We start from the raw sequence: 16,114 nt of genomic DNA, 5'->3' as shown, positions 1-16,114 counted from the left end.
TGTAGGTCCAACAGTGAAACTTCCCACGTAGTGCGGCCTCTCCAGCTGATGGTCATCCAGGCTCAGGTTATTAAATGTTGGCAGGAAGAAGAAATCACCATGTCCCGGGATAGCTGCCTGGCTTCTCTGGCACCACCAAATTTATTATGAAGACCTCCCTCCTCCCTTCCCTCTCTCCTTTCCTCCTCCTCCTTCATTTTTTTTTTTTAAGATTTATTCATTTGAGTGAGAGAGTACACATATGCACATGAGCTGGGGTAGGGGCAGAGAGAGAGAGAGAGAGAGAAGCAGACTTCCCACTGAGCATGGAGCCCAATATGGGGCTCCATCTCACAATCCTGAGATCATGACCTGAGCTGAAATTCAAGAGTCGGATGCTTAATCCACTGAGCCACCCAAGTGCCACTTTCTTTCTTCCTAATAGCTTTATGGAGCTCAGATCCACATTTCATACAGTTCAGCCATTTGAAATCAACAATTCAATGGTTTTTAGTATATTCAGAGTTGCACAACCATCTCTACAATCAGTTTTAGACCATTTTCATCACCTTAAAAAGAAACCCTGTACTTTTTAGCTACCACCTCCTCAACTCCCCATCCTCTCATCTCCCCAGCCCTAGGCAAGCACAGTTCTACTTTTGGTATTTGTGGATTTGCCTATTCTGGACATTGGTAATGAATGGAATCATATGATAAATGTGGTCTTTTGTGACTGGCTTCTTTCTCTCAGCATGATGTTTTTAAGGTTAATCCATGTTTTATCATATAACAGTATTTCATTCCTTATTATGGCCAAATAATCTTCCGTTGTACAGATAGACCACATTTTGTTTATCTATTAGTCAGTTGATAGACATTTGAGTGGTTTCCATTTTAGGCTATTCTAAGTAATGGTGCTTTGAACATAAGAGTGCAAGTTTTTGTGTCGACAGATATTTTAATTCCTTTTTGTTATATACCTAGGAGTAGAATTGCCAGGTTAAATGTAGAAGGTTTTTTCTTATGTTGAGCCAAAAATCCAAGTCTTCATAATTTCCACTCTTGATCCTTGTCCAGCCTTCTGGAGAAAACTGACAAGACTTTCCTTTCTTACACATGATGTCCCTTCAAATCATTCATCATTGTCTCCCTGGCCTTCTTCAGCTTTCACAGACTGAGTTTTCTTTGTTCTTTCGATCATTCCACTATAGAAATGGGACTTACAGAAATGCAAACTGATAGCCTTGAAGTTGTCACATTGTCTGTTATGATGTACAAACCAGCTTTCCTTTGTTCCAAATCTCAGACTTTCCTATCAACCATAGGGAAATAGTGGCTGGCAACTTTATTTTGCTAAGATGGGAGACAAGGAATTATTTCTAGGTGGGAAGGTTTTTCAATAGGCTCTGAAGGGATTTTCCCTTTGGAAAATCTAAAAGGACTAATAATTTGTGTAATTTACACACATTTGTCATTTTTTGACATGTTAATGCAAGAAGAAGGAATTCCATGGTTTTGAAAAATAAAGTTTAATGGAGATCAGTTATCCTAAGAGCTTTGAAAGAAGTCACGTGTAGCATTCCTTTTACCGTTAGTCAGAAAGACAATGGGGAGAAAACTTGACAAAAACCACAGGAAAAATGTTGCAAGTCACTTAGCAGGCCCTACCTAGGTGGTGCTGAACTGGGCCAAATGTTATGTTCATTTACTCTTTCATAACTATAAATGGATCTGATTCCGGCTGTTAGTCATGGAGTTAGGAATGTTTTCTACCTTCCTGTAGCATTCAATCCACAGGGCAGGATGGGTTCTGACGCTGTCTCACACTAGCTGCATGACCTAGAATAAGTCATTCGGCATCCCTAGGCATTCGTTTCTGCATCTTACTACCATGGTATCAGTGGTTTTCCAGCTGTGTTGTTGTATGTGATAACAGCCAAGGGATCTTGCTAAAAATGTCAATCCTGAGGAGGTGCTCCAAGAGATTCTCATTCATGGTGTGTTTAAGAGGTCCTCACACACACAAAAAAAGTCCTCACAATCGGATTTAAAAAAAAAAAATCCCCCCTGCCAAGTGGTTTTGATGCATGTGGTGCTAAAGACCATACTTTCAGAAACACTGATTAGCCATTTATTTCTGATCCCTTTTTCTTTTGTTCTGTCTTCTGCTGAGAGGGAGAAGAAATCTTATAATCTCTGCAGGTCGTATCTGTCCAAATGTGCTGTGTTTATGAAGAAGGATGGCATTTAAAATTGAAATAATGAAAAAGTCCTAGTCTGATGCTTAGATTCTGATGTATTAGGATTATTTTGACCAGAACAGTTTTATCTATAAATTTTCTCAACTTCAGTCCTACTGGCATCTAGGGCCAAAACATTCTTTGCTGTGTATGTGTGTGTTGGCAGGGCTGGGGTGGGGTGTGTGTGTGTGTGGGGGGTGTATTTTGTTCATTGTGGGATGTTTAGAAGCATCCTTGGCATCTATCCATTAAATACTAGGAGAACTTCATGCCCCCACTCACATTTGTGACAAAAAAAAAAATATCTCCAGACATTGCCAAATATTCCCTGAGGGACAAAATTGCCCCTAGTTGAGAACCACTTTTATAGAGCATGGTCCCAAAGAAAACAAATCAAGAAACTAAGCTTGGAACAGTGTTTTTTGGTTGGCTCTCATTGCATAGCAAGGCAGGGAAGTCCCTGCTGATCTGTTGGTGTTCAGCCTCTATGTACCAAGCATTTCTTGGAGATCTGGAACTCTCTGGTTCATCCTCCCTATTTGGTGGATTAATGGAATACAGACAGGTTTAGGTGACTTGGCATGTGAGGGGCACTCTGTTTCATTCTTCTTGTTTTATTATACTTCTGGCAACAAATTCTTACTATTTGCCTTATATGTCTTGCTCCCTATGAAAAATGAAAATCATAATCGCAAAACAGATTAAGGAGGGTGGTAGACACTATTACATGTGAAATTGCTTTGAAAGCTCCATTACTCCTGCCAGAGTAATGCCAGGTGCCATCATTCATAATATTGCTAAAAAAAACCCCCTCTGAAATAAGGGGTTTTTGAGGTTGTAACAGTGGCTTCATTGGGTGACTGGTCAAGTGCTCCCAAGGACTCGATAGCTGTTCGTTTGGGTCACAGAGATGGCCAGTTCTTACCCTACCTATTAGCCTTTCAATGTGCTGTGTTGCCTGGAGACCAATTTGTGTGTAAGTCCTGTTGCCGAGCCCTACTCTTCTGCTCTGAGGATATTTCTCCTTGTTCTCTCGGGTGAAGCATTACCCACTGCACTGAAAGAAAATTTGTTGTTGGTGTGAGATGCATTACTAAGTGGAAATTATTAAAGGATGAATTTCTTACATCTAGGGAGGGTTTCTCAACCTTGGCACTCTTGACATTTTTGGCAGGATAGTTCTTTGTTTGGGGAGAGGGTGGCTGTTCTGCACATTGCAGGATGTTTGGCAGCATCCCTGGCTTCTACTCACTAGACACAAGTAGCAACCATCCGCCCCCACCACACAGACACATTTTGTGACAACCGAAAATGTCTCCAGACATTGCCAAGTGTTCCTCTGGGGCAAAGAAGAATTACTGGCCTAGGAGATATGGATGGGGCACTGGTAAGTGTCTGACCCCTTTTTATAAGAAGGCCCCATAGGAATCTAATAGATGAGCCTGACTTATCAAAAAGAGTCTCTACTTTGAAACATACTGGAGTGGCCTGCAAAGAGACATGGACCCAACTTTCATTTACATCTCAACTCCACCATGTACCAGATGTGCAAAGCAAGTTAATCACCCTCATGAATGAAATGGGGCTAATCATACTTTTCCTCACACTATTATTGTGAGGATACAGATTTGCTATTCGAAAAGCATCTAGTTGAACAAAGGACCAGTGACGTACATGTTCAATAATTAGTGGAATTGTTATTGCTTCAAATAATAATTCCAGCACCTGCAGCATTGGGGTTGCCATGAGTGTTCCGCAGGCTTTCCATGCTTGCGGCACCGTGCGGAGGAAAGGAAGTTATAATTGGTTGTGCAAAGGCAAGAGGCTAACATTAGATTATGGATATAATGAAAAGCAGTTTCCTGATTCTCACACTGTTTTGGGGGGAAGTCATAACTAGAGGGATTGTAGCCTCCTCTTTTGCCTATTGACCCTTGAATAAAAAATTTATTTTAGAAACATCTCTCTGTGGATATTTTTGAAAGGCACTTTCCCTGGCTCCCTGACATCGAGTAGCAGCAGTTCTCCAGTGAAAATATCAAAATGGCAGGCAAAGGACAAACCAGTGATGCCAAGCTGAACCTATTTTAATGGTCAGTTTATTCTCACCTTCACTTCCTTGTCTTTGCCTGCTACATTCACAAATCATCACGTTGTCAGTTCTGGCTGATGTACAGCTTCTTGATATTCTTTGTAGCAAAAATCAAGGCTGCAGGCAATAGTCCTAGGAGATGCCGGGGCATTCTTCTCTTTTTTTCTCTGTCCTGTGTCACCACAGCTCCAGGCACCATTCTTAGCACCCCCAGGAATTCCTCATTCATGGGTCTTCGGGGTGGATGTGTCTTCAGGCTGGGAACTATCTCTCCGTAGTTCACCTGGAGAAAGGAATGGGACCCTTTATTCTTCCCTGGAACCCTCCCATCTCCACATCCCCATTAGAGTTAAGAAGAAGGGGAGAAATTATGGCTATGGAACAAACTGGTAATTCCATAAATGGCACTTACGTTTATAGTTAGGTCACTGAGATATTTTGTCCCCCCCACCCCAGTATGCTGAACTTCTGCAAATAAAATGTCTTCCCCCAAAGGCATGACTGATGTATCCATTGTTTTTACCTGTACATATGGATGGAGCCAGCAATTGTGACCCTATACCAGGACCCTAGTGGGGCTGGTAAGTTCTTCACTTACAGGAGACATGTGATTTGGGACAAAGAGGATCTTAAGCTTCTTCCCCATCTCTCCTTCCTGATCCTAGAGTTTGATTTCCTGAATTTTGTCTTTGTAGCCCCATGAGAAAACCTAGAAGAGAGACAACTCTAAACTATGTTCAGTCTTTATATAAACTATGTTTGGTTTATTTATACTGTAGTGTAAATAAAGATTCTAATTGGTACAATCAGTTCAGAAAAGCATTGGGCATTGTCCAGTAAAGTTAGAGACATGCATACCTATGACCTAGCAATTCTGTTTCTAGCTCTGCACCCTACAAAAATGCATGCACTTGTGTATGAGGAGATGTGTGTAGTGATGTTCAAGCAGTATGGTTTTCAGTAGTCCAAAACTGGAAAGGACACAAATGTCCATCACAATTGAAAAGATAAACAGTGGTAAACACATACAATGAAATACTGGATAGCAATGGGAATGAACAAGCTATGGCCACATACAACATAGAAGAACCTTAAAAGCATAATGTTGAGTAAAGGGAGCCACATGTAATAAAACATACTTGTGAATCATTTACATAAAGAAAAGAGGCAACACTGAGATCTAATATTTATGAATGCTTAACTTCCTACAAAGCAGGGATGGTCTTGCCCCTACCCCAGAGGGTATTTGTCAATGTCTGGAGACATTTTTGGTTGTTACAACTGGGGGAAGGAGATAATGCTGGCATCTAATGGGTAGATGCTGGGGATGTGCTAAATAGCCTACAGTCCGTAGGACAGCCTCCACAGTAAAGAATTGTCAGTATGATACCAAAAATCCAAGAGACAGAAGCAAGAATAAACAGGTGGGGTGACATCAAACTGAAAAGCTTCTGCACAGCAAAGGAAGCAATCAACAAAATGAAAAGGCAGAAGGAATGGGAGAAAATATCTGCAAACCATGTATCTGATGAAGGGTTATTATCAAAATAATAGCAAAGAACAAAAAAACAAAAACAGAAACAAAAAAATCAAACAAACCCAAATAATCCAATTTAAACAAAGGACCTGAATAGACATTTTTCCAAAGAAGACATCCAGATGACCAGCAGACACATGAAAAGGTGGTCAGCATCACTTGTCATCAGGGAAATGCAAATCAAAACCACAATGAGATATCACCTCACCTGTCAGGATAGCTTTTATCAAAAAGACACACGATACCAAGTTGGCGAGGATGTGGAGAAAAGGGAACCCTAGGGCACTGTTGGTGGGGACGTAAATTGGTGCAGCTACTGTGGAAAATCGTATGGGGGTTCTTTAACAAATTAAAAATTAAAAACAGAACTACTGTGTGATTTGCACACAGAGCAATGCAGCTTCTGGGTGTATATGCAAAAAGATTGGAGTTAGGATCTCAAAAAGATATCGGCCCTACCACATCCATTGCAGCATTATTTACAATAGCCAAGATACGAAAACAACCTAAGTATCTGCAGTTAAATGGATAAATAAAATATGACACCTCTCCCTCTGTTCTCTCCTCCTCCCCCCCCCGTGTGTGTGTGTGTGTGTGTGTGTGTACATACACATATTTTGGCCACAGCAAAAGGAAGTCCTACCATTGACAAAAACCTGGATGGACCTTAAGTGCATTATATTAAGTGAAATAAGTCACAGAGAGACAAGTACTGATGATCTCACTTATATGTGGAATCTGAAAAAAGAGAAAGAAGTTCATAGAAACAGAGTAGAATGGTGGTTGCCTGGGGTGGGGGAAATGAGGAGATGATGGTCAAATGGTACAGACTTCCAGTTATAAGATGAGTAAGTTCTGGGGAATCTAGTGTATGGTACGGTGACTGTAATTACCAGTACTGTATTGTATACTTAAAGTGTTTAGGGGGACCCCGGTGGCTCAGCAGTTGAGCATCTGCCTTCGGCTCAGGTCATGATCCCGGGGTCCTGGGATCGAGTCCCACATCGGGCTCCCAGCGAGGAGCCTGCTTCTCCCTCTGCCTATGTCTCTGCCTCTCTCTGTATCTCTCATGAATAAATAAATAAAAAATATTTTAAAAAAAGAAAAAATTTAAAAGAATAGATCGTCAGTGTTCTAACCACACACACAAAATATGGTAGCTATGTGAGGTGATGGAAGTATGAACTCATCTTATTGCAGCAATTATTTCACAGTATATACATGTATCAGATTATCAGGTCATATACTTTAAAGTTAAACAATGTTATATGTTAGTTATATCTCAACAAAACTGGGGGGGGAGCGGAAAATTATTGGTTCGCCAATGTCAACAGTGCTAGGGTTGAGAAACCCTGCTGTAAGAGGGAAGCAAAGAGGTACAGTCCATAAAACAGAGGGTAGTGCCTGCCCCTGGGATTGGGAGAGGGTGTTACAATGTAGCCAGGGACATGGGGCTCTCTGAGACACCAGCAATATTCTATTTGTTGACCTCAGTGATGGTTATGATGGGTGTATGTTTTGCAATAAGTCATTAAGCTGCACATTATATGTTATCAATTTTTTTAATTTCAAAATTTGAAAAATACTCTAGCAGGTGGGTTGACAAGATAGTAGGATGGAAGAGTGTAGGCACTGGGTTTTAGGGAAGGGGTCCCCACCCGAAAGGGTCTCAGAGCTACTCTGTAGCCAGGCTGGACCTCCAAGCAGGGGCTTATCGTCCTCTCCCAAATAGTTTTTTTTTGAAGATTTTATTTATTTATTCATGAGACACACACACACACACACACACACACACAGAGAGAGAGAGAGAGAATGAGAGAGAGAGGGGCAGAGATACAGGCAGAGGGAGAAGAAGCCTTCCTGCAGGGAGCCCAATGCGGAACTCGATCCCGGGACCCCAGGATCATGACCTGAGCCAAAGGCAGATGCTCAACCACTGAGCCACCCACGCACCCCTTCCTAAATAGGATTTAGTGCTCAGATGGGCCCTCGGCTCCTTCTCAACCTTGAAGTTGAGTTTTCTGCCATGGCTTTAGATCCAGTTTTCCTGAGAAAGTAATCACCCTCGGGCTGGCATGAAGTGTGGAAAATGTCAACTCAGCTTATAGGCAGGCAGAGTGAATGCAAACAAGGATTTTAATTTCAGTGCTCTGGTGGCAAGGGCCAGCCTGCAGTCCTGAAAATGCTGTACCGTTTGGGGGCAGGAAGACGAGGAAATTCCACTGTGACAGTGACACTTTTTTTTTTTTTCTTAAAAGTGAGACTGGTGGAGGAACTCCTAGAGTTCTCTCTGGGGGAAATGATAAACATCAGAGAAATTTATTATTTTTTTGAAAAGCTGACTAACTAAAAGGGAACATTAGCCACGCAGGTTCTTAACCTAGCGAGCAAATGGGATGAACTTCAGCCTTCTCTGGGACAAGTTTCACGTGCCCTGTGTCATCTCCCGCAGTCACCCAACAGACAAAACCTGGATTTCAAAACCACCTGCCGTGTTGACACATAGTTTAAATGACCTAGGACAGTACCTGCAAATTGTGTGCGACTTAAATATATTTCCTGGACAAGCGACGGAGTGAATGATTAAACTTTCAGAGTTCTAGGTCTCTTCTTGAGTCTTGAATAAGCAGACTGAGAATTGAAAAGGTGTAGGGGACACCTGGGTGGCTCGGTGGTTGAGTGTCTGCCTTTGGCTCAGGTCGTGATCCCGGGGTTCCGGGCTCCCCGCAGGGAGCCTGCTTCTCCCTCTGCCTATGTCTCTGCCTCTCTCTGTGTGTCTCTCATGAATAAATAATTAAAATCTTAAGAAAAGGTGTAAGACTCACTCTGAGGTGAGCCTAAGAGTCCTGCAGCACGAATTGTTAGTTTCTTTTCTTAAATGCTTTGCTGATCTCCCCAGACCTTGCAAACACAGAAAAACAGCCCTATTGCACTTAAGAATTTAACTCTGTCTTAGCAATGACAATTGAGCAAGAAATATGTTAGCAGGCAGGAGTCATTCCTAGGATGTAAGCACACAGTTCAGGAATGGTGGATTATTTCTGGCTCAGGATGATGCTGTTTAGTGACGATACATTTTTCAAAGGTGGCACACAAACAAAATGTGAGGTGAGCCAATTTAACTTGGAGGCAGCTTACTCGGGAGTCACGATCGAAGCGCTATGGCTAAGGTGTGTTAAATCCAGGGGCCCATCTTGTGTTGTTTATCTATATTAATAATGAAACAGTTTCTGCAGGGAAAGGGATTTTTAGCTTCGGAGGTTTAAAGGCAGGTATGATAGAGAAAGAAATCCTAAAGCTGGGGTGTGCATCCTTCTAAACCGACCGCAGTGGGGCAAAGGTCCCTAAGTTGGTCCTGGCTGCACTCTCTGAACGGTGCTGTATGGTGGAGCTTATGCTAGTTCTTTGCCTCATCCTATGCATGTTTGCCGTCATAGCTCTAAAGGCTGCTTTAAGCAGCCGAGCAGAGGGAAAGCGAAGGGGCGACTTGAGCATGTCATTTTTCCAGCTCCGTCTGGGTGTGTGAGGGAGCAGGGGGGGCCCCCAAGGTGAGTGGGCATGCTCTATTCTCCCACGTGGTGGGGGAAGGAGACCCGTGCAGGCTGGGCTGCGGGAGGCTGAGGCAAGTGGTGACGTCGACTTTCTCTTAAGATAGGCAGCACTCTGGTCATAAGTTCCTGCTTGGGGCAGGGGACTGATTCTAAACTTATTTTGGGGCAGCCTGGGTGGCCCAGCAGTTTAGCGCTGCCTTCAGCCCAGGGTGTGATCCTGGAGACCCGGGATCGAGTCCCACGTCGGGCTCCCTGCATGGAGCCTGCTTCTCCCTCTGCCTGTGTCTCTGCCTCTCTCTCTCTCTGTCTCTCTCTCTCTGTCTCTCATGAATAAATAAAATCTTAAAAAAAAACTTACTTTGATGCTATTGCGGTATAAAATACACATAGTGAAGGGAGTCAATTACGCTGACCTGAACTGTACTGCTCAGTGAATTTTTAGATATGGGTGTACTCGGGTAGCGGTCATACAGATCAAGATACAGACCATTTCCAGCACCCCAGAGGGTTCCCTTGTATCCCCTGCCCTATCTTGGTAATAGATATTTATTTGTTTATATTTATTTACTTGTTTATTTATCCCTGTTCTGGCTTCTGTCGCCATAGGTCAGTCACATTGGCCTCTTTCAGGTCAACATTTAAATTTCAAGTTCGGAATAAATAGAATCATACATTGTCTCCTGTTTTGTGGATGATTTCTTTCTCTCACCATTTGGGAGAATAATCCGTGTCATTGTGTGCATCAGTATTATTTTCCTTTCATTGCTGAGTAATATCTCACTGTATGGACAGACCTCGGTTGGCTCATCACAGAGCAGCTGAGGGATATTTGGATTGTTTCCATTTTGGTGATTCTACCTAAGGATTATAAATATTTTTGTGCATGAGGAGGCCATTCGTACCCATTTCTCTATATATCTAGGAGTGGAATTCCTGGAGCAGAGGGCAGGTATATAATCAGCTTTAGCAGATGCAATCTTAGAGTTTTCCAGAAAGATGACCGGTCATGGGAATACCTAGTAGTAGATTTCTCAGGATATCTGTGCCCCTGGCTTCACATTCCCAGTTTTTTACAATTTCTATATTTACAATTATGATGCCATTGCTTTCAAAATATTACATGCTAATATTGTATTGGTTGGGTGGTTCAACTAATTGTGAGGGCTCAAACACGGGGGACACCCCTCCTCCCCACCCTGTACACCTATACAGAGCAGGGGAAGAGCCACTCAGCAAGTCGAGTACCGTGGGGACCCTGAAGAATTGAGACAAGCCACCCACAGACCCACCTTCCACTGGAAAGCTTCCCTTCTTGGACTTGGATTGATGGATTTCAGTGGGTCTGGAGCCTCCACTCTGGCCCGAGACCCTGCCTTTGTCTGGACTTAGCCTGTGGGAAGCTGCACATAAATCACAGAATGCCAGGCCCAGGGAGGGACCTGAGCACTCTTATCCAGGGTGTTTTAAAGCACACACTTTCACAAGGGGCTGCAGCAGAGCGGAGGCCAGATTTCAGTGGTGGTGTGACCCTCCCGTGCGTGCTAAACATTACTTGGTTCGTCTGGCAGCATTTGCAAAGAGCGTGAGTCTCTTGTCTTTCCAAATTCTTGCTGTGTCCTTTTCCGGTTTGCACCTAAGAGCTAAGACGTAGAAAGTGGTGCTTTGAGCCCCGTCCCCACCCCAACTCAGATCCAGCCTGGCACCAACACCAGTCCTTGCGTTCCAGCAGATTCTTCGGGACTCCCGCTTCCAGCGGGCTTCCCCGGACAGGCCCAGGTCCCGCAAGCCGTCCGGGACTCAGTTTACCCAAAGTGGCGCGCTCAGGCCAGCATCGGGCCGGCCTTCTTCCCGTCCGCAGCTCCCCGAGGCTGCATCGCTTGGCCCCTCTCGGGCCTGCCCTCTCCTAGGGTCCCCGCCTCGGAGCCTCTCCCAAAGGAGGGCTTTCGGGCCACCGAGACTCCGCCCTCGCCGGAGCGGTTCCGAATCGCCTTCCCGCGGCAGGCAGGCCCACACCCCTTTCAAAGTTAGCGAAAGTCGCTCTTTCTTGCAGAGCCGAGCTCGCCCTCTCGCTGGCGTGGAGCGCTTAGCCGCCCCGGCGCTGGCAGCCCGGGCGCCACGGCCTGGCAGGGGCGGAGTGGCGGGGGGAGCCGGGCGCCCTGACACCTGTCGTGGGCGCGCTTGGGCGCTGCAGCCCCCAACAGCTGGCGGCGGCGGCCGCCACAGGAGCCCGCCAGGAGCGGAAGGAATTAAGCGCCCGCCCATCCCATCTGACTCGGCCGCTCCCCTCCCCTCCTCCCCCTCCTCCCCCCTCTCCTCCTCCTCCTCCTCCTCCTCCTCCTCCTCCTCCTCCTTCCCTTCGCCGCTGCCGCCACCTCCTCCCGGTCCCTGTCGGCTTCTCGGCGGGACGCCGGTGCCTGCGGGCTTCGCACCGCGCCCGGGGCGCAGGGAACGGGGCTCGCGTCCGGGAGCTGCCCCGGGATGGCGGTGAAATAGGGGGACCACGGAGAGCCGCCGCGACCCCAGGCTGCGCTCGGGAGCCCGTCACTCCTTCTCGGTGGCGACATGGGGGACCCGGTGTGCCGCGAGAAACCGCAGCTGCACTACGCGGTGAGTGTCCCGGCGCTCGCAGAGGCGACAGGGGGCGCCACTTGGCCGGCCCGGGAGGGGACGGCGCTGGGTCGATGGGATCCGAGCCTCCCCAGAGGTCCTCGGTCGGGGTCAGGGGGTGGACGGTGTCGCGTGCGTCACCCCCGAGGGTCACCTGCTTAGAAACTCGGCTGCACCTTAGAACGGGAGCCCCCGCCCCCCGCAGCCCGCGTTCCTTTACCCCGGGCTGCGGACACTGCGTTAGGGGCCAGAGGCCGGGCCCTGCTGCCGCCTCGCCAGCGGGGCTGAGAATGGGGCTCCTGGGACCCAGGTTCGCCCATTCAGCCTTCGGTCACATATGCTGCAAGAACGAGAATAGAACTGGACGGGAGGCAGGACCGCTCCGTGATCTGAGCGTGTGGCTAGTGCACTCTGGGGAGAAAATGCTGCAGGGCACCTTGGGGTGCAGCTGGTCTGTTTCTGGAAAAGAGGGTGTGCATTTCCCCTGGAGTTTGTAGCAGGACAGAATGTTGCACATTATCCGATTAACATGAGAGGATGCCCAGGGTCTCCTGCCAGTATCTTCGCTCCTCCCTATTAACTCAAATAGTCCACAAATATTCACCGGGGACCTACTATGTGCCGGACACTGGGCTCTGGTCCCGGGGCCGCAGGACCACAACAGATTCAAAGCTCATGGGCTTTTCCTCTTTTAAAGAAGGAGTCAAGATTTCAAGGTTAATGACCGACTGACCAAATCCAGCTTCTAGACGGAGTTTATTTTTGAGAGAGAGAAAAGAAAGATGTTTCCCAGGACTGAGTACTACTCCTCAAGGTCCGGAATGCCGCCTGCAGGCATCGGGCAGGCAGCAGTATTAGCTTACTGCAGTCTTCGGACATTTCTTTTCCGATTGTAAGGTGTGGTATTTTGACATGGGCCATTGCAGTTGTCCTGCCATCTGCTACTTTACTCGGTTCTCCTTGACATGAGTTTCACTGCTGAGATTTTCCATGCTGCTTTAAAATCGGAAAGAATCAGGCAAAAAGTTAGAGATCATCCATATTTATACTTAAGCTGATAATTATCTGTCTGGAATTCCTATCTTCCAGAATGTACCAGCTACAGTTACAAAATATATTTTTAAAGAAAGGAGTGGAGGTGGGCAAGAGTGGTAGGTACAGAGGTCCTGGTTCCTGTTGCCAGGTGGGTCCTGAATTAGCCGGAGGTAGGGGGCATTAGGCTAACCTGGAAGCTCTGCCCTTTCACTTTGTTGGGCTGGGGGAGAAAAGAGGGTCTGAATTACAAAAATCATTAAGGTCCCTACCAGGTGAACATTCTAGGAACCTTATGACGGCTTTCTCTAGTTTTGCCAGTGACTTGTCTTGAAAAGCCAAGTGAGACACTAATAAGTTACTAATGCTCGTTCAGTTTTTTTTGAGACACGAGCAGCTCCGTGATTTTCCTTTTAAAGTGGTATTAAGGGTAACTCATTTTGGGCAGAGGTTTCTTTGCACTGAAGGATCTGGAGTCTGTGCTCATTATGCGTAGTCGACATCTTACCCCACCACCTTTTCCAGATTTTGAACTGTGTGCTGATGCCCTTTGATTTGCAATCGGAGGTCTCTATGCCATTTACAAGGTAGAGGAGGAAAGGTGAGAACTGGTTCCTTAAATTAAAAAAAAAATCTATTCATTCTATCAATGATTGTTGCCTCGGTCATGTAAATGCATCCCAGAACAATTTGAAAATTGTTATCAATCAGCTGTTTCTGTCTGCTAAAAGTATGAACTTAGAGTCAAGCTAATGCTAACGTCTCCTCTTGTGCTCGGAAGATCTGCTGATGAACTACCCTTTTATTCTAGCACAGAGCACCACATGCATATTTTCTGATTTAGGACTATAAAAAAAGAAGATTCCAGAGGGAATTTGTTGGCTTTTGGGTTGGAAGAAGTCACCCGGGCCCTCTGAAGTTTCTCATGCATACTTTAGGGTGATAAAGCAGCAGCATTCAGCAGCCCTGTATCAGTCACAAGTCAAAAGAATGTTCTTTATTAAGTGTGACCCATTGCTTTTCATATTAACATAACCCTCTCTGGCTTAATATCTCTTCTCACGCTGCTCTCTTCGTTGCTCCCCCCACACTGGTTTAGGTAATTCCGAAAGCTTGTTTGCCTCGTAGCACAAATATTCCACTTCCTTTGCTCCACGTGGTTCTGCCCCACTGTGTATTGTCCTGGGGTCTTGGGGCCTTTTTTGGCCTGTGTCTTCCTGGAAAAGAATGATCCTGCACGTGTTCTTGGCACTTCTTGCCTGCTCTGAGGTAGAATCCAGGGAACAAGTATTTAATGTTCTTCCTTCAGTGCTGTTTCATTTGTCCAAGGAGAGACTGCCCATAAGAAGTCAGTGGCGCTCATTTTATTCATTCGTCAAACATTTGTTGAGTGCCTATCGTGTGCCAGCCATTTGGTCAGTCTTCCGAAGGGATGATTGAAGAGGGAAAATGTTAAGAGTTGCCACAAACTCTTCACTCATCTTTTTAAATGGCTATAATGGTCACAACAAGGAGAGAAACACAAGCATTTAAGTAGACAAGAGCGTCCTGCATTTGTATAACGTTACACTTTTCCAAAGTATAGCACGACTGTCTTCTTGTTTTATCATCACAACAAATGTGTGTGTTAGCAGCTCGCGTTCTCCTTCCGAAACCTTTCCTCCCACGGTTTTCCCACATTGGGTTTATGGTGACTCCAGCCTTCCAGCTGGGTGTCGTCCTTGACACCTTTCGGTGACTTGGTCAGATTTGCATTTGGAAACATCTGCGTGGAGCCCAGGATGGGGTTGAGGGTGAGCAGGAGCCGGAGCGCATCCTGGTATTTGGGCCAGGGAGAGAGGAGGGAAGAATGACCTACATAGCATGGCAGCTGGGCTGGAGGTGGAGAGCAGTTAGCATATTTGAGAGATACTTAGGACATGGAAAGCCAGCCAGTCTTCATTTGGATGGGCTACAGAGATGCTAGCGTGTGGCAGTCAAGGATGATTGCGGGAATCAGTGATTTCCTGGCAGCACTTCTAGAGAAACTGCAGGTAGTAATATGTCCCTCATTATTACTGCCTTCTACAAGTTGCAGAGCATTTGGACACGGTCTGTGTCAAATCCAGCTAGTGGGTTAGACAGGTTTTCTATTTTGTGGCTGAGGAAATCCCAGCCTCAAGTGGTGGCGTTCAGGGTGGCACAGGTGTAGCTGGGGACAGAATGGAGTGCTCTCTGCAAGCGCTCTGATTTCACAGAGCTCGTCTGACTCATTTAGACAATTGAGATAGATGAGCCGAGTTGGCCTCCCCCCTCCCTGCTCTGTCGCCGTAATACACCGACAATGCAATGTTGTACCTGCAGTGACTTGGTGTGACCATCCATATTGTTGAATCGCGTGGCCAGATGACTCTCTAATTGGACAGGAATGGACAAGCCCCAATCTTAAGATATCTCTTGAGTTTCCTGTCACGTCTTTACGTCTTTCCCAGGGTTCGTTAGCCTCAGCAAAACGAACCTTTGGGGCAGGGTCATTTTTTGTGGTGGGGGCTGCCCACTGTCGGATGTTTAGCAGCATCCCTGGGCTCTTGTCCCCCAGCTGTGACAACCAAACACGTCTCCAGACACTGCCATGTGCCCCGTGGGGGACAGAGTCGCTCCCACTTGAGACCCGCTGGTGTGTGTGATTTTCACGCATGTTTTAAAGGAGAGGTGTTAATTACTGGGTAATAATAAGATCCGAGAAGAGGAAACGTGGTAAATGTCACGGTGTCCCAGTGATCGCGGCTCTAACAGCGTCCTCCTGCTCTTGGCGATCCCACATGGTTAGGCTGCTGGGCCTGGGTTAAAGGTCACGCTCATCTGCCTTCCCCAACAGTCCCCGTATGCTTTCTTCCATTAACCACAAACAAAATATTACAAACCTTGGTCGTTTGCCAAGACCGTGTAACGTATGTCTCATTTCATGACAACTCATGCAATTAAGTGTGGTGACTCCTTCAGGAGGATTACTGTGCTAAGCCCTCGTTAAAGAACGAATGATCAGAGGCACTTTCAAGAAGCTCGTGAGTACTACCATCCGAAGCAGCTCCCTGGA

General features: G+C 46.1%; 1 protein-coding gene across 2 annotated transcripts in view; it reads left to right on the top strand.

Annotated features, from left to right (window-relative positions):
* Positions 1-16,114, top strand: part of ARHGAP6 (Rho GTPase activating protein 6) — a 484,128-nt gene that overhangs the window by 225,569 nt on the left and 242,445 nt on the right. Inside the window, exon 1 of one of the 2 annotated variants that reach the window (XM_025436416.3) lies at positions 11,746-12,006. The exons of the other annotated variant lie outside the window; for it this stretch is intronic. Coding sequence (XP_025292201.1) covers positions 11,962-12,006 — 45 coding nt within the window. The 5' untranslated portion in view covers positions 11,746-11,961. Of the gene's footprint in view, positions 1-11,745; positions 12,007-16,114 lie in introns of those variants that run through there. 2 annotated transcript variants of the gene reach the window in all.

This window comes from Canis lupus, chromosome X (genome assembly GCF_003254725.2).
Source record: "Canis lupus dingo isolate Sandy chromosome X, ASM325472v2, whole genome shotgun sequence".
In the NCBI taxonomy this organism is placed as follows: Eukaryota; Metazoa; Chordata; class Mammalia; order Carnivora; family Canidae; genus Canis; species Canis lupus.
This window is presented reverse-complemented; position numbering and strand designations above follow the sequence as displayed.